Genomic DNA, 17,654 nt, shown 5'->3' on the forward strand with positions numbered 1-17,654 from the left:
GCACGTCAGGGAAAGCAACAAATGCAGCGTGTCAACAGTGACGGATTGCTTCCAGTGTGAGGCAGGCTGTAACTCACAAGCAAAACATATTCTGTACACACACACAAACACACACTCTCTCTCCCCCTTCTCTGTAAGTTCTCCGTTTCCCTGTAGCTGCGTGAGGCAGAGTGGTAGTTCTCCTTTTTTAGTTCTCCTTTGTTGAGAGAGAGAGAGAGAGAGAGAGAGAGAGAGAGCAGTCCTACTACTGCATTATTAACTGATGTTGCTATAGGGCTATTTATAGTGTGTGTGTGTCTGACACTAAGCTTTGCCTCCTTAAATGAGATGATAATAATGATGAAATCACTTTGCAACATAAAAGTAAACTTTTCAAACTAGTAAAACCCTGAAACAGATAAGTGTTCCGTTTTCAAAGGGTACAGAGGAAAATGTTTATTTTATGTGCTTATGATGTTATAATATTTTACATTAGGTGATTCATTGGTTCACATTTACAGTGAAATGTAAAAAGTCATTTTGCTAATGCCAAAGCTGAACTTCAATAGAACAGTGCTGACTTAGCCGGTCTCTTTTGTGGAGGAAAAGTGCGAAGGGAGGATATCACAGCGTACACACCTTGGGTGAAGAACTGTTTCACATTGCACTTTTCACACAGTGAAATGCTGCATCAGACCTCCGTGTGTCAATGATGGTCCTCTGTAGACCTGTGCGCCCCCTCTTTCTCTCTCTCTCTCGCTCTCTCTCTCTCTCTCTCTCTCTCTCTCTCTCTCTCTCTCTCTCTCTCTCTCTCTCTCACTCTTTCTCTGTTTGTGTCTCCCCCTGTCTCTGATGCATTGGCCTTTGGCCAGGATACTGTCTATCTAGCATGTTAGGTCCCACCCACTTCTGCAAGTCAGAAATGTGAGCTGGCCGCGTTTTTTTCTCCTTCCTCCCCGCTAGCTAAGTGTCTGTGTGTCTGAGAGAGAGCAAGAGAGAGTTTGTGTGTGTATATGTACATACGTGCCTGTGTGTGTGTTTGTATGCGCGATTGGAGCTTCAGGGGCAGTGCAATGGATCACTAGTGAATACAAACAAAGAGGCATAAATAACAGCACCACACGACAGAGGTGAGGAGTCCATGTTTCTACCCCTCTCATTCTCTGACTCTTTCCTTTTCCCTCACTCTCTTCTCTTCCCCTTCCCCTTCCTCCTCTCCCTTCCCTTTCTCTCTCCCTCCTTTCCTCCCTCCCTCCATCCTGTCATCTGTGGAGCCAGTTGGAGCTGGTAGCAGGTACAGCAGGAGGCAGGAACCCATTACTATGGCGCAAGCTCTCTGATTGGCTGAGCCGGGGAGACCGGGAGACTGCTTCTAAATAATAGATGTGCATTGTGCCGACACTGGACAGGAAGGAGAGCGAGAGAGAGAGAGAGAGAGAGAGAGAGAGAGAGAGAGAGAGAGAAAAAACAGAGGCAGAAGGAAGAGGGAGAGACAACAGGGAGAAAGAGAGAGCAAGGGAGAGAGAGAGCGAGAAAAGGGAGAAAGAGAGATCGAGAAGGGGAGGGGAAACAGAGAGGCAGGGGAAGAGGGAGAGAGACAGCAGGGAGAGAAAAAGCAAAAACAGAGTGAAAGATAAAAGAAAGGGCAGAGGAAAGAGAGTTAAAACAAGGGAGAAATAAAATAAGCTAGAGCGTTGCCATTGGCCTCTGTGGGAGCTTAGCTGTGTTCTGACATCAGAGCCTTCTCTCTCTCTCCCTGTGCCATGACGACAATGAGATGAGACACACTGGGACTTTTCTTGACTCTGGGTAAGTCTGAGAGCGGTGTGTGAATGTGAGTCCGTGTCCGAATACCCGTATTGAGTATGCTAAAATGCCAGGATGTCATACTAATTTTGCCTTTTCATCTAGTACAATTCGCTGCACACTATTGAGGAAGAGAATTGTCTTTCGAAACCCACGTGTCTGACAACAGCTGATAATCAGCTGAGGGGACACTGTACCAAAATGAAGGAATGGCGGGAATCAACGCAGTTGCGCATTAGATGATGCATTCTCAGTAGGATAAGCCTAGTATGTTGATATTTGTAGCTTACTGCATCGTTGTTACTAAACAGTATGTTCTAAATAGTATGTAGTACGATTAGTAGGGTCATTCCATGAAATTAGTTCCTTTTGTGTCCCTTTGATATTTTAAGTGGAAATTGTGCACAAATATTGCATTTTTTAAAAGCATGTTATATTAAATGAAGCACCCTTTAATATTGACCACATGGAAAATTCTATAAATCTGATTTTGAATGTGACTAACGACTTGCCAAGGTGCCAAAATTCTTCATTTTGACATGTCCCTCTGCAACCTCTGTGACTTCTAGGAACCCACTTAACCCCAATATTTCTCCAAGTTTCACCATCATTGTAAAACCCTAGTTATTTTGTTGATTTGACACTCATTTCTGAAGACTATTATTTATTTCATGTTATTCATCATACATTTTAAGGTAAAAAAACAACAACCTGTCCCTCATTTTAAGGTCAACCCTGTTACGTGAACTGAACTCTTGTTTTAATGTGGTGAAACCACTCCTTTTTTTATTTATTTTTATTCAAAGAGACATTGAACATCTAATAGTCAAATCCTAGTGTAAAAGCAGGTGAGCTGGTTCTACTCTTTTTGGCCATTTTCTGGTGTTTAGTGGTGGAAAACTGTGCGGGCCGAGCGTTACACGTCAACCCTGTTACCCATAGATACCCAGGCTAGAATAACATGTCAACCCTGTTACCCATAGATACCCAGGCTAGAATAACACGTCAACCCTGTTACCCAGGCTAGAAATGTTTAGTGAAGCTTGCATTCAATTGCCCCTCCCTGTTGCACACAACAAGCTTCCATTAAGATGAAATCGTCAACCCTGTTACAGAGAGCCCTGTTACAGTCAGCCCTGTTAAGTTATGTAGCACTTAATAAGCACCTAATAGTCATTTTTTTTATTTAACATTAGATGAGAAGTGTTTTTTTATTAAGTTGAACATGTGCTCTCGGCAGAATGTTACAATTTGGTGAAATAACACTTTTTTTCACCAAGTTACACTACTCAAAAAGCACCTAATTAGTGGAACGACCCAGTACACAGGATGGAGTTTAGGTAAGTAGTAGACAAGCCAGATTTCAGACATGGCCTGTGTGTGTGTGTGCACCGCGTGTGAGCGTATCTGTGAGTTGAGCTGTCTGCTTGAAGAGACATCGGAAGGTGTTTGGATGTGTTCATGGTTCTGTGATGTGTGTGTTTGCTTGTGTGCATCTGAGATTATTATGAGTGTGTATGCATGTGTGTGTCAGGCAATCCCAGTCTGGCTTTGGGTTTAAATAGGGTCCCCTGCTGTGGCTCGAGATAAAAGGAGGTTTTCCTGTCTGAAACCATGGAAAGACTGACTAGAATGACTGTCTGAAACCATGGAAAGACTGACTAGAATGGAAGCTCCTGATGGCTTCATTGATGGGGAATCTTTGGAATTAGATTTTCTCTCTCCATGTTTTACAACTCAGAACTTGCATGTTTGTTTCCACTATTATTTATACATGCAACAATGTACAATCTTAAAGCACCGCAATATGAGTGTGATTCATTATATAAGATTATGAGAAATGTAGACCTGTACAGTATATCTATGTCTTGGAGTGGTTCCAAGGGACTATGTCTTGGAGTGGTTCCAAGGGACTATGTCTTGGAGTGGTTCCAGGGACTGTGTCTTGGAGTGGTTCCAGGGGACTATGTCTTGGAGTGGTTCCAAGGGACTATGTCTTGGAGTGGTTCCAGGGGACTATGTCTTGGAGTGGTTCCAGGGGACTATGTCTTGGAGTGGTTCCAGGGGACTATGTCTTGGAGTGGTTCCAGGGGACTATGTCTTGGAGTGGTTCCAAGGGACTATGTCTTGGAGTGGTTCCAGGGGACTATGTCTTGGAGTGGTTCCAAGGGACTATGTCTTGGAGTGGTTCCAGGGGACTATTTCTTGGAGTGGTTCCAGGGGACTATGTCTTGGAGTGGTTCCAGGGGACTATGTCTTGGAGTGGTTCCAGGGGACTATGTCTTGGAGTGGTTCCAGGGGACTATGTCTTGGAGTGGTTCCAAGGGACTATGTCTTGGAGTGGTTCCAAGGGACTATGTCTTGGAGTGGTTCCAAGGGACTATGTCTTGGAGTGGTTCCAAGGGACTGTGTCTTGGAGCATGACTGCAGCCTAGCAGCACTGCACAGGACAGACAGAGACATATCAGCTGACCAGGGCTTGACCTACTGGGGCCACAGTTTGACTCACTGACCTGAGCTCTGCTTCAGAGAGACCGGCTGATTGTCCAGTAAGATTGTGTAGTACTGGCTGATTGTCCAGTAAGATTGTGTAGTACTGGCTGCTCGTCCAGTAAGATTGTGTAGTACTGGCTGCTCGTCCAGTAAGATTGTGTGGTACTGGCTGCTCGTCCAGTAGGATTGCGTAGTACTGGCTGCTCGTCCAGTAAGATTGTGTAGTACTGGCTGCTCGTCCAGTAAGATTGTGTAGTACTGGCTGCTCGTCCAGTAAGATTGTGTAGTACTGGCTGCTCATCCAGTAAGATTGTGTAGTACTGGCTGCACGTCCAGTAAGATTGTGTAGTACTGGCTGCTCGTCCAGTAAGATTGTGTAGTACTGGCTGCTCGTCCAGTAAGATTGTGTAGTACTGGCTGCTCGTCCAGTAAGATTCCGTAGTACTGGCTGCTCGTCCAATAAGATTGTGTAGTACTGGCTGCTCGTCCAGTAAGATTCCGTAGTACTGGCTGCTCGTCCAGTAAGATTGTGTAGTACTGGCTGCTCGTCCAGTAAGATTGTGTAGTACTGGCTGCTCGTCCAGTAAGATTGTATAGTACTGGCTGCTCATCCAGTAAGATTGTGTAGTACTGGCTGCTCGTCCAGTAAGATTGTGTAGTACTGGCTGCTCGTCCAGTAAGATTGTGTAGTACTGGGAGGACCGTGGGGGATTCATTAAGACACACAGGGTGCAGTCCCCAGTGAACACTGTTGATCTGTTGAGCTGCACTGTTGTTTGTTTCCTGTACATCTAATGTGCTCTATGTCTAACCACTGCAACCACCAGCATCCTCACAGCTAGTTTGTGTGGCCACCATGTTTCCTCTTCTGTAAGAAGCCTAGGCCGCTGACTTAAAGGGTTACTTCGGGATTTTGGCAATGGGCCCCTTTATCTACTTCCCCAGAGTCAAATGAACTCGTGGATACCATTTTTATGTCTATGTGCAGTCTGAGGGAAGTCGCTAAATTGCACTAGCACAATTGCTTACTAGTGTTAGCGCAATGACTGGAAGTTATTGTGCTAATGTTAGTTAGCATTGACTCGCAAAACTACCTCTAATTTCCTTAACATAAAAATGGTATCCACAAGTTCATCTGTCATTGCCAAAATCCCAGAGTATCCCTTTAGCCTCAGGATATTGTTAAATCTTATCCATCTAATGTGTTCTAACCACTGAAACCTCCCGGATCCTCACAGCTAGTGCACGTATGTGTGAGTCTAAAGTTACTGTGCTGTGAAAATGCTATAGTGCAGATGGGAAGGTCCTGACCCCAGAGTTAGTGATTGGATAAGGACATACTTCTAATCATAGCGTACCATGGGTAATTCCTGGCAAAGCATCATATGTCAGTCTCTTTTAACAGTCTGAATGCAGGTCAGATACTGTACACAGGTCATGACCCCTATGCCTTCACTCTAGGCTACATTGCAATCTGGAAACTAGCATGATGTAATCCTATCTGTGTGCCCTCTAAAGAATGAAAACTGTATTGTGTTGAAGTCAACCAGAATAAATGTGCATGTATTTTTATTTTTCTACTTAGGGCATCATCCATCATGGCTCTCCACCTCTCTACATATATCTTTGTGTGGTCAATGAAGCATTTCAGACAAATATATTGACTTGGTAGGACTAACGAACTCTTCATCTCTATCACTACAGAACTATGACTTTAAACTTTGTTGCCTTTTTAAAGAGCATAGTGCATGGCTATCCATCTCTCTGGATCTCTTTGTCAGTCAAGTATTCATATCAAATGCATATAAAGCAAATATATATACCTATGTAGTCTGACCCTATAGGGTGGAAGGGTAGGCTCTTTGCGTGTGATTGGCTTAAATGAGCCTGCGTTTATTTTTTTTTAGGCGGGCCTAACATCTGTTTTGTGTGTGTGTTTACTTTGAGCCTCGATTGTTTGTGGATTTGGTGGCAGTGCCACACACATAGGGATACAAGACACAGAAATTGCAGACTGCACCTTTAACTTGACTGTTGCTGCTGCATTTTGTGTTTTGTTCGTGATTAACCCCTCCCTCCCCAGTAAAATGTGTAATTTGAACCCTACAGAAACCAACACCTGCAGGAGATGTCAGAGTGACTCAGGTAGCTAACCTCGCTCCATCCCTCCCTCCATCCATCCCTCTCTGGCTCCAGCATCCGACCGCTTATCGTTACTCCACCTCCACCCCTCCATCTGTATGCTCCGTATGCTCACAGAGACCAAATCAAACTCGCACTATGAGAAAACCTGAACAGTTGTGTTTCAGTAAACAAATCAAAAACAGACAGTTTATAAAATGAATGTGATTATTTACCCTGTGCTGGTTTTTCCTGCAGTGTGGTTTTGATTGAATCTGCCCCAGAGTCATGGAGAGGGATTATAAACCCATTGGATGTGCTTCTGGTTGGGCAGAGGCTCTCAGAGAGAGTGGAGGGTCATTAGCTGGGAAGGATATCATTGGCTGGGAAGGATATCATTGGCTGCTAAATGGGTTCCATTATGGTTTTGCAGAAGCATGACTTTGTCTGCATCTCAAATGGCACCCGATTCCCTTTTAAGGGCACTATTTTTGACAAAAGTAGTGCACTATATAGGGAATAGAGTTCCATTTTGGATGCAGACTTTTTGATTTCAAGAGGATTAGATGTCCTCTCTCCATATTTCTTATTTTTCACACATTATCCTGCCCACATTACACAGCATACTGGCTGGGGCTTTATATAGATTATGATTTCATAGAAATAGCTTTTTTTGTCTTGTATCACACGTTGTATGTGTATAGGCTTCTGACAATGCGTGTATTCGGCGTCCAATGTACGGTTTTCATGTTCTGAGAAAGTGTACTGTCTCATATCTGTGTGTACTATGTAGTACTACCTCTACCTGTAGTGTACTGTACGTGAGCTGATCTGCATGTGTGTCTATATCAGAGTGTTGTGAGTAATGTGGGCTGCACAGTCAAGCCTGTAATATAGGCTAGTCTGTGACATCACTGCTTTCTGCATTCATCCATACTGTACGTTCAGTGGAAATGTGTGGTCTGGTCTTTTAAACTTGCTGTTTATCATGTACAAGTGCTGAGACATTGCAGTGTCAACAACAGAGAGAAAGATATAATGATGTCGTCATGTGGACTGTACCTTTAACTGTAGAAGAGGAGAATATCCACTAGCTAAATTACCTGAGTCATCCAGCCTGTGTGAACAGCAGGAAGTGTAACCCGGGGCAACAGGCTGCTGTTTCCATTAACTAATGATAGAGGGCAAGTCCTCCATTACAAGGAAACTCCGAATGCTAATTACTGTAGAACAGAGGGAGAAAGAAAGAGACAGAGTGAGAGAGAGTGGGGATACTAGCAGAGTACTTAACCCTTCTGTGACTACTTTTGACCAGAACTCTATGGGTGTAAATAGCAGTTTGCCAGGTCTTGCGACAGGCTGGGCGTGCGGAGGGAGTACGGAGGTGGTGATTAAGTGGGGAGATAAGCTCTCTGTAATGGCAGGGTGGAATAATTCCACTTTAAGTAGGAGGGCTGAGTCTCTCCTCCCTCTGGCTCTGGCAGAAACCTGCTGGGAGCCTGAGACTGACTTCTCAGAGATTGGCTCAATGTGGCTCAGTCTGCTCTGCTGTGGTCAACTCTCCTCTTCTCGTTTCTTCTCTTCTCTCTCCTCTCCTTTATGCATGGCTCAATTAAGGCTTTGCTGTTTGATCTCAAACACCTTTTGAGCTTATTTTCTGTGTTAAGATGTTAGACATTAAGTCCATAACTCTTCTTATGTACAGTGCATTGCACACCATTCATAATGATGTTTGCCTGCAGCCTGGTGGAGCAGACAGTTGAAGATGACTGAGAACGCTGAGCAATCTGATTAGTCATTGGGGACGAGGGGAGGAAGAGGGGGGTGAAAGAAAGAGGAGGGGAGAGGACGGGTATACGCTCTCTAACCCATATCATCTCTCTCTCTCTCTCTCTCTCTCTCTCTCTCTCTCTCTCTCTCTCTCTCTCTCTCTCTCTCTCTCTCTCTGTCTCCATCTCGATCTCTCTCTCTCTGTCTCCATCTCGATCTCTCCCTCTCTCTCTCTCTCTCTCTCTCTCTCTCTCTCTCTCTCTCTCTCTGTCTCCATCTCGATCTCTCCCTCTCTCTCTCTCTCTCTCTCTCTCTGTCTCCATCTCGATCTCTCCCTCTCTCTCTTTTCCCACCCCCCTCTCTCTCGCTCTGCATGTTACCATTCCTCTTCAGAAAGCCAGAGGACTCTCTTCTAGAGCGATCAGAGCTGATGTACTGCAGATAAACACTGTGTGATTCATTCCATCAGTCACTGAGATCTACACTGGCAAACAGACAGCAACAGACAGGCTGGGATTACTGTGTTAGGGTGCCTCAATGTGGCAGGAGGCAGAACTGCAGTCCATCTTGAAGAGTGAGAGGCAGCACTCAAATGTAGTGGGCAGAACATAGTCAGAGAGTTGAGTAATCAATTGAGATATTTCAGATGAATAGTTCTGATCAAGCATTTTTGATGAGCAATTGTTTGTTTGTTTTTCTGATGGCAGAAGTGGCTGTGGAGACTTTCAGAGTCCAAATCATTTTGCTGAAGTAGTCAGGAAAACAATATCATAAGATCCTAATGTTTGGTAATAGAAACTGACTTACTTCAAACTGACATATTGGAGACATACTAAAGACTGTTTTAGCAGACCGACAGACTGTAGTTAAAGTGTAAAGTTGTATATGTAGACTGACCTGTGTGTGTTTCCTACATTATTAGACTGACGTGTGTGTGTTTCCTACATTATTAGACTGACACGTGTGTGTGTGTGTGTGTGTGTGTGTGTGTGTGTGTGTATGTGTGTGTGTGTGTGTGTTTGTGTGTGTGTGTGTGTGTTCACTACATTATTAGACTGACACATGAGTGTGTGTGTGTGTTTCCTACGTAATTAGACTCACACATGAGTGTGTGTTTCCTACATTATTAGACTGACACGTGTGTGTGTGTGTTTCCTACATTATTAGACTGACACGTGTGTGTGTGTGTGTTTCCTACATTATTAGACTGACACGTGTGTGTGTGTTTCCTACATTGTTAGACTGACACGTGTGTGTGTGTGTGTTTCCTACATTATTAGACTGACGTGTGTATGTGTGTGTGTGTTTCTTACATTATTAGACTGACACACGTGTGTGTGTGTGTTCCCTACGTTATTAGACTGACACATGAGTGTGTGTGTGTGTGTTCCCTACGTTATTAGACGGACACGTGAGTGTGTGTGTGTGTTTCCTACGTTATTAGACTGACACATGAGTGTGTGTGTGTGTTTTTCTTTCCCGTAGCCCTGCTGTCATCGTGGTGCGAGGAGCTGGGTCGCCTCCTGCTGTTGCGTCACCAGAAGAGCAGACAGAACGAGTCCCCTCAGGGCAAAGTCCCCATGCAGCCCAGCATAAACACCATGAAACCCCCTGGAGGACTCTCACATGGGTCAGTGTGTGTTTCTGTGTCCCCGTCCATCCGTCTGTCAGTGTGTACTTTGCTGCATATGTTTTCTGTTTCACACAAAAGTAGACATTGTCACTTTCATTTTCACTTACACAACAGGTGTGAACATGTCATTTAAACACACACTCCCTCATTGGTTCCCTGGTTTAAACTGGATCGTTCATGTTAACTTTAACAATGTTTACCTAAATCTCAGTTTCCTCCCACCTCTCCCCCCTCAAAGTAAGCTATATAAATCATGCCCTATGTTCTATTTAACCTAGAATATCCTCCTCCCAGATAAATAAATACATGTACTCCACCATGTACTGTTTCTCATGAAAGCAGAGCTAGCTTGTAGGATAGGAACAGACATACACGCTAGGGCTGGGAATTGCTAGCGACCTCACAAAACGATATAATCACAATACTTAGGTGCCGATACTGTATTGCGATTCTCTCATGATTCAATGTGCACTGCGATTGGATGTTCCAAACATATTGCTCACGGTATGTCTGCTGCAGAGGGACAAGCGAGAGCCATGAGAAAACGGGTTTCGATCAGTCACGGAAATAAAAGTGGAGATCAAGCTATGAAAGAAAATTACTGGTGTTTTAGTACAGGTGCAGCCAACTAGCACAACAATTATTTTGCGATATTGTCAAAATAGGATATATCATAAAAAATGGCGGCAGGTAGCCTAGCGGTTAGAGTGTTGGACTTGTAACCAAAAGATCGAATCTTTTCGTTCTGTGCTTGCACCAATTCCAAACCTGGCTGCCACAATTCTGCTCTGCGCTGGGCATCTTGGGTAGTGTTCTACCTCCTTGAAGATACTAGTATATTGGGTCCCTTCCAACACCACAGATATGTGTGTGTGTGTGAAAACATACTCCGTCTGTCTCTCCCCATAGAGTTTAGTTTGGTTCTTCATATTCTAGCCTCCGATTTGTTTGGAGTTTTAAAGCCAAATATTCAAAATAACATATATGTGGCCAAAGGTTTCCAAGGATTATGAGCACATTTCACATTCTGGGTGGATATGCAATCCTCTGTTGTGTTATGTACTTGGCCAAATGAAATCCACGGCTGTCACGTTACTATGTCTTTGTATCTGCCCTGCAGTGATGACTGTGTGTGTGTGTGTGTGTGTGTGTGTGTGTGTGTGTGTGTGTGTGTGTGTGTGTGTGTGTGTGTGTGTGTGTGTGTGTGTGTGTGGGTGAAACGATCACTGATCACCGGAATTTTGCTGATATTACTCATTACGATAAACAACCTACACTAGAGAAATGTGAAGATTGAGCTGAAATAAGTTTGTTAATATAGGTGATTGTTAATTGGACAATCGATGGCTACAACCATCAAACTAGAAGTAGTAGTTTAAAGGTCCAATGCAGCTATTTTTATCTCAATTTCAATTTCATTTTCTGGATAACAATCAAGTATCTTACTGTATTTGTTTTCAATTAAAAATGGTCAAAGAGAAACAAAAATAACTTCTTAGCAAAGAGCAATTTCCCAAGCAAGAATTTTGCTAGGACTGTCTGGGTGTGGTCTGAGTGGGAGGGGAAAACTGAAAATGACATTTTATTGGCAGTGATGGGAAAAGTACTCAATTGTCATACTTGAGTAAAAGTAAAGATACCTTAATAAAAAAAAGACAAAGGTAAAAGTGAAAGTCACCCAGTAAAATACTACTTGAGTAAAAGTCTAAAAGTATTTGGTTTAAAAAAATACTTAAGTATCAAAAATAAATGGAATTGATCAATTGTACTTAAGTATCAAAAGTAAAAGTATAAACCATTTAAAAGTCCTTATATTAAGCAAACCAGACGGCACAATTGTATTTATTTATTGGCGGATAGTCAGGGCCACACTCCAACACTCAGACATAATTTACAAACGAAGCTTTTGTGTTTAGTGAGTCCGTCAGATCAGAGGCAGTAGGGATGACCAGGGATGCTCTCTTGGTAAGTGTGTGTTCCAGTCAAAATGTAATAAGTACTTTTGGGTTTCAGGAATGCAGTGAAGTAAAAGTTAAAGTTGGCAAAAATATAAATAGTAAAGTAAAGTACAGATATCCCCCCAAAATACTTGGTACTTTAAAGTATTTTTACTTAAGTACTTTACCACACTGGTTATTGGCAGCGAGGTTTGGTACTCTCTTATTGGTCTATTAACTAATTTACTGCATGGTGATGTCACCATGGAATGCCAAATCCTATTTAGAATTCTAATTCCAAATTCACTGGCCAAAATTCCATCCCACCAAAACAGGCTGAAATTTCAGGTGGTCTTTTCAAACAGCTCTTATACTAAAAGGGAATTATCATAATTTCCACAATTTCACAGTATTATTCCAACCTCATAGTGTGGAAATATTTATAAAACACAAGAAAATGTAGTTTTTGTCTGGAGGGCTTTAAAGGATCATTACAAAAAAATATGGTGCACATCAAAGTTATACACTTATATTTATATTTATTGTTGTCACATCAATGTTATAAACGTATCATTATATTTATTGTTATCACATCAATTCAGGCAATATATCGCGGTATGGATTTTTGTCCATATTGCCTATCTCTCGGGTAATGTGTGTGTTCGTATTTGTTCTGTAGTGATGGGTCATTTGCCTACGACTCAGTTCCATGGCAACAGAACACCAACCAGCCCCCGGGGTCATTGTCTGTTGTTACCACCGTGTGGGGTGTGACCAACACGTCACAGAGTCAGGTGAGACACACAACACACACACACTTCAGTACACACTATTTGATGTTTTCGACACACAACACACGCTCGTATACCTTTGTATTGAGTCTAGTAATTGAACTACCGACGACAGACCCTGAATTCCAAATTTCCTTAGGCACTTTGTGTAGATCTGAGATGATTGGATAGGTGTAATATGGCGGTAGTTACATCTTGCCCTCTGATTGGACCTGGTGGAATCATCACCATATTGCTTTTACCTAGACATTCCTCTCAGATTGACAAAAGCTCCCAGGGGCTAGAGGCTAGGGGTTCATTGGAATTATGATGTTGGTTGAAATATGGTTCGCTGTGTGTGTATCACCAAAAGCTAGGCCTATATCAAAGATCTCTTGTTGAAGTCCGACACAGTGAGTTGGCATCATAGAACGACATATTAGGATCTCTGTGCTTAACCTAACACTGTTTGCTGTGTCTAATCAAAAACTATATCAATGATCAGTTATTAGACAAAAAATATCAGTGAGATGATTTGACATTTGACCTTTCTTCACCCAGGTGTTGGCCAACAGCTCCAGCCATATGAACCCAGGTGGTAACCCCATGGGCCAGGGTATGTCTGGGGGTCCGGCAGGCCTCAACTCCCCCCAGTTTCCTGGCCAGCAGCAGCAGTTCCCAGCTAAGGGAGGCCAGGGTCAGGGCTACATGCAGCAGGGGATGTATGGCAGGCAGGGATACCCCGGTGGAGGGGGCTACAGCGGGAGGTAAGAGGTCATACACACACATGAATGAAGTTGAGACGGACACATTCTTATATCTCACTCTTACTCTATGCTTTTAACACATACAGTATGCACAGCTCTAATTCATATTGTTTCCGTTATAGTTACCCAGGTGGTCCTAACACTCCCCCAGGAGGGATGGGCATGCCTCAACACTCCCGCCAGCCTGGCGACTTCACCCAACCAGCAGCTGCTGCTGCTGCCGCTGCTGTTGCCGCCGCCGCTGCTACGGCAACCGCCACAGCAACTGCTACCGTGGCAGCCATGCAGCAGGAGACCCAGAACAAAGAGATTAACCAGTATGGACAGGTATGGACACGTCACGCATGTACAAACACTGTTATCATAACATGCACACAAACACACCATTGCCATAATACAGGTTGCTAAAAGTTAGAAACAAATGTAGTTACTTACCTATAATAACTTGTTTTGGGCGTCAGGAAAACCAGATACTACGACATACATTGTACACTAAATACAGACTAAAACCATGGAGTCAAACCTGCAGCTTCATACTTAACTGTAACTCTTTGTCCTTTCTTCCTCCTTTATGTTTCGTCCAGATGTGTTCCTCCTTCCAGATGGGCCCAGGCCAGGCCTACAACAACCAGTTCATGAACCAGCCCGGCCCCAGAGGGCCCCCTGGAGGCATGAACCCAGGCAACATGGGCCAGGCCATGAACAACCCGAGCATGGGTGGGCCTACCATGGGCATGAACCAAACTCAATCCCCAGGCATGGGGCCTTTCGGGGCCCATGGCCAGAGGATGCCCCAGCAGGGCTACGGAGGACCTGGAGGCCCCAGGCAGGCCATGCCTATGCAGGGCATGAAGAGGCCCTATCCTGGGGAGGTGAGTTGGATGGTGTGTGTGGGGGAGGGATATGTGTGTGTTTAGGGTGGGGGGGTGTATGTTTCCTTTGAGTGTTATATTCTCATAGTACCTCCCAACATGCAGTGCATGCCTTTCTTACAAATGTTAATAGAATAATTAAGTTGCTGATCGATCCTCTCTCTCTCTTTCTCTCTCTCTCCCTCTCCCTCTCTCTCTCCCAATCTCCCTCTCTCTCTCTCTCCCTCTCTCTCTCCCTCTCCCTCTCTTCCCTTACAGCCAAACTACGTGGGTCAGCAGTATGCTCCTAACGGTCAGTTCCCTCCCCAGCAGAGTCAGTACCCCACCTCTAACCCATCCAGGCCGATGCCCTCCCCAAACTACCCCGGCCAGAGGATGCCCGGGGGGCAGGGGCAAGGCCAGTACCACCCGCAAGGCATGCCCATGGGACAGTACTATAGGGTGAGAGTTCCCTCACACTAACATAACCATTTGACCATTTACTCCCTTTCCCATTGTGCAGCTGTACATTTAACCATTGATGTCTGTTCCATTCACAGCAAGAGCCATTCAACGGTCAGAACAGAGGTGGATACTCATATAGCCAAGGCAACGGGGTATGTGCCCTCCTTTTTTATCCTTTGTCTAAGCAAATGTAGATGCCAACAGAGTTCTTTGAATTCTCTATCTCTCATGGTTTTTCTTTAACCCGTATGTATCACTCTTCTTCCTTTCCCCCTCTCTCCTTTTCCCCCCTCTCCCTCTCTTCTTTTCCCCCTCCCCCTCTCTCCTTTTCCCCCCCTCCCTCTCCCTTTACCTCTCTCCTTCTCTGCAGGCCCCCAGGCCAGGTAACTACCCCCACTCCCCGGTGCCTGGTAACCCCACTCCTCCTATGACCCCCGGAAGCAGTATGCCTCCGTACCTCTCGCCCAACCAGGATGTCAAGCCCCCGTTCCCGCCTGACATGAAACCAAATATGTCAGCGCTTCCACCTCCCAGTGAGTACTTACACTGGAGCACCCAGACATGGATGCATGCATGCACGCACACACACACACACACACACACACACACACACACACACACACACACACACACACACACACACACACACACACACACACACACACACACACACACACACACACACACACACACACACACACACACGCACGCACAGTGGCTAGTCTACAGACAGTCCAGCAGAGCTAGACCAAGCCGTCAGTAACGCATTCGATACCTTTGGCTGAAAATCCAGCAATGCCTGCACAACCAGGTTTTAGCAGTACATTCATGGTTTTATTTCATTTTCATGAGATACAAAGCCATTGAGACACGACTAGTTCACTACATGACTGCTTCTCTACATAACTAACAGGGTTGGGGTCAATTCCATTTCAATTCCAGTCAATTCAGAAAGTACACTGGAATTCCAATTCTTTGCAATCCTTTTAAATTGGGAAAATTTGGAATTGGAATTTGGTTTACTTTCTGAATTGACTGGAAATTAAATAGAATTGAGTCCAACCCTGATCACTACTACATGCTGCCCTGATACAGTGCATTCGGAAAGTATTCAGACCCCTTGACTTTTTCCACATTTTGTTACGTTACAGCCTTATTCTAACATGTATTACATTGTTTTTTTCCCCCTCATCAATCTACACACAATACCCCATAATGACAAAGCAAAAACGTTTTTTTTTACATTTTTGCAAATGTATTATAAATGAAATAGTTAAATATCACACGTGTTAGTTAGTTAATACCTCACAGTGGTATCCTGGTGCCCTATCCACTGTCTCCTGTATGTTTGACTGTTAATAAACCAATATACAACTCTTACCCCACTGCCACAGATACAGTTAAAAGGAAAGCTGACGTCCTATCTTCCTGTCCTGTCTCTCCGCTCCCATCAGCCAATCCCAACGAGGAGCTGCGGTTGACCTTCCCGGTTCGGGACGGCGTGGTGTTGGAACCTTTCCGGTTGGAACACAACCTCGCCGTCAGTAACCACGTCTACCACCTACGACCGTCGGTACACCAGACCCTCATGTGGAGGTGAGATACAGACACACAGACACATACACCTACGACTGTTTCTACACCAGACCCTCATGTGGAGGTGAGACACCAGTCTTATTTCTGTACCGTCACAAAAAATGTTGCCATTGTTCGCATTCCCTGTACAATATTGGCCAATAGCAGTCCTGATAATTGAAAGAACTTTCAACTAAACATATTAACAAGCCCTTGACCAACTGAATAAGGTGTGCTAGTGCTAGACTGGAACAAAACTGTGCTGTCCTGGCTGGGTGTCCCAGAGGATTAATAAAAACGGTTTTGTATTTGACTGTATTGACTTCTGACCTTTTCTCTTTGCCCCCTCTAGGTCAGACCTGGAGCTGCAGTTCAAGTGTTACCACCATGAGGACCGACAGATGAACACCAACTGGCCTGCCTCCGTCCAGGTCAGCACACACACGTACGCATGCAGCATGCATACAGATACGCACACACACGTACGCATGCAGCATGCATACAGATACGTACACACACACACACACACGCACACACACACACACACACACACACACACACACACACACACACACACACACACACACACACGCACACGCACACGCACACACACACACTGTCCTCCTTCCTTCCAGGTCAGTGTCAACGCCACACCGCTGACCATCGAGCGGGGCGACAACAAGACGTCCCACAAACCCTTGCACCTGAAGCAAGTGTGTCAGCCTGGCAGAAACACCATCCAGATCACCGTCACCGCATGCTGTTGTGTGAGTACACATTTCAATGGAATATGCAGAGCAAAGGATACAAGGGATATTTTAAATGTATATAGAGGAGTTGTTATGTTATTTATGTCTTTGTGTTATTTATGTCTTTATGTCTTTGTGTTATTTATGTCTTTGTGTTATTTATGTATTTGTGTTATTTATGTCTTTGTTATTTATGTCTTTGTGTTATTTATGTATTTGTGTTATTTATGTCTTTGTTATTTATGTCTTTGTGTTATTTATGTCTTTGTGTTATTTATGTATTTGTGTTATTTATGTCTTTGTTATTTATGTCTTTGTGTTATTTATGTCTTTGTTATTTATGTCTTTGTGTTATTTATGTCTATGTTATTTATGATATTTATGTCTGTTATGTATGTCTTTATTTCATTTATGTTATTTATGTCTTTGTTATATATGTCTGTTATTTATGTCTTTGTTATTTATGTCTATGTTATTTATTTCTTTATGTTGTTTATGTTATTTATGTCTTTGTTATATATGTCTGTTATTTATGTTATTTATGTCTATGTTATTTATGTCTATGTTATTTATGTTATTTATGTCTATGTTATTTATGTCTTTGTTATATATGTCTGTTATTTATGTCTATGTTATGTATGTTATTTATGACGTTATGTTATTTATGTATGTTATTTATGTCTATATGTTATTTATATTATGTATGTCTATGTTATTTATGTCTATGTAATTTATTTC

At 43.6% G+C, this 17,654-nt stretch overlaps 1 protein-coding gene across 8 annotated transcripts in view; it reads left to right on the forward strand.

The window, feature by feature from the left end:
* The window catches only part of LOC109898885 (zinc finger MIZ domain-containing protein 1), a 195,076-nt gene that overhangs the window by 170,851 nt on the left and 6,571 nt on the right, over positions 1–17,654 (forward strand). For 3 of the 8 annotated variants that reach the window (XM_031835561.1, XM_031835562.1, XM_031835563.1), the window contains 12 exons: positions 6,388–6,423; positions 9,655–9,799; positions 12,419–12,533; positions 13,071–13,276; positions 13,399–13,603; positions 13,861–14,148; positions 14,407–14,589; positions 14,688–14,744; positions 14,963–15,125; positions 15,987–16,188; positions 16,520–16,598; positions 16,803–16,934. In XM_031835561.1, coding sequence (XP_031691421.1) covers positions 6,388–6,423; positions 9,655–9,799; positions 12,419–12,533; positions 13,071–13,276; positions 13,399–13,603; positions 13,861–14,148; positions 14,407–14,589; positions 14,688–14,744; positions 14,963–15,125; positions 15,987–16,188; positions 16,520–16,598; positions 16,803–16,934 — 1,811 coding nt within the window. Of the gene's footprint in view, positions 1–928; positions 1,110–1,453; positions 1,789–6,387; positions 6,424–9,654; positions 9,800–12,418; positions 12,534–13,070; positions 13,277–13,398; positions 13,604–13,860; positions 14,149–14,406; positions 14,590–14,687; positions 14,745–14,962; positions 15,126–15,986; positions 16,189–16,519; positions 16,599–16,802; positions 16,935–17,654 lie in introns of those variants that run through there. The other 5 variants (XM_031835565.1, XM_031835568.1, XM_031835567.1 and 2 more) reach the window with 5 other exon arrangements.

The sequence above is a fragment of the Oncorhynchus kisutch genome, linkage group LG11, assembly GCF_002021735.2.
Source record: "Oncorhynchus kisutch isolate 150728-3 linkage group LG11, Okis_V2, whole genome shotgun sequence".
Taxonomy (NCBI): domain Eukaryota; kingdom Metazoa; phylum Chordata; class Actinopteri; order Salmoniformes; family Salmonidae; genus Oncorhynchus; species Oncorhynchus kisutch.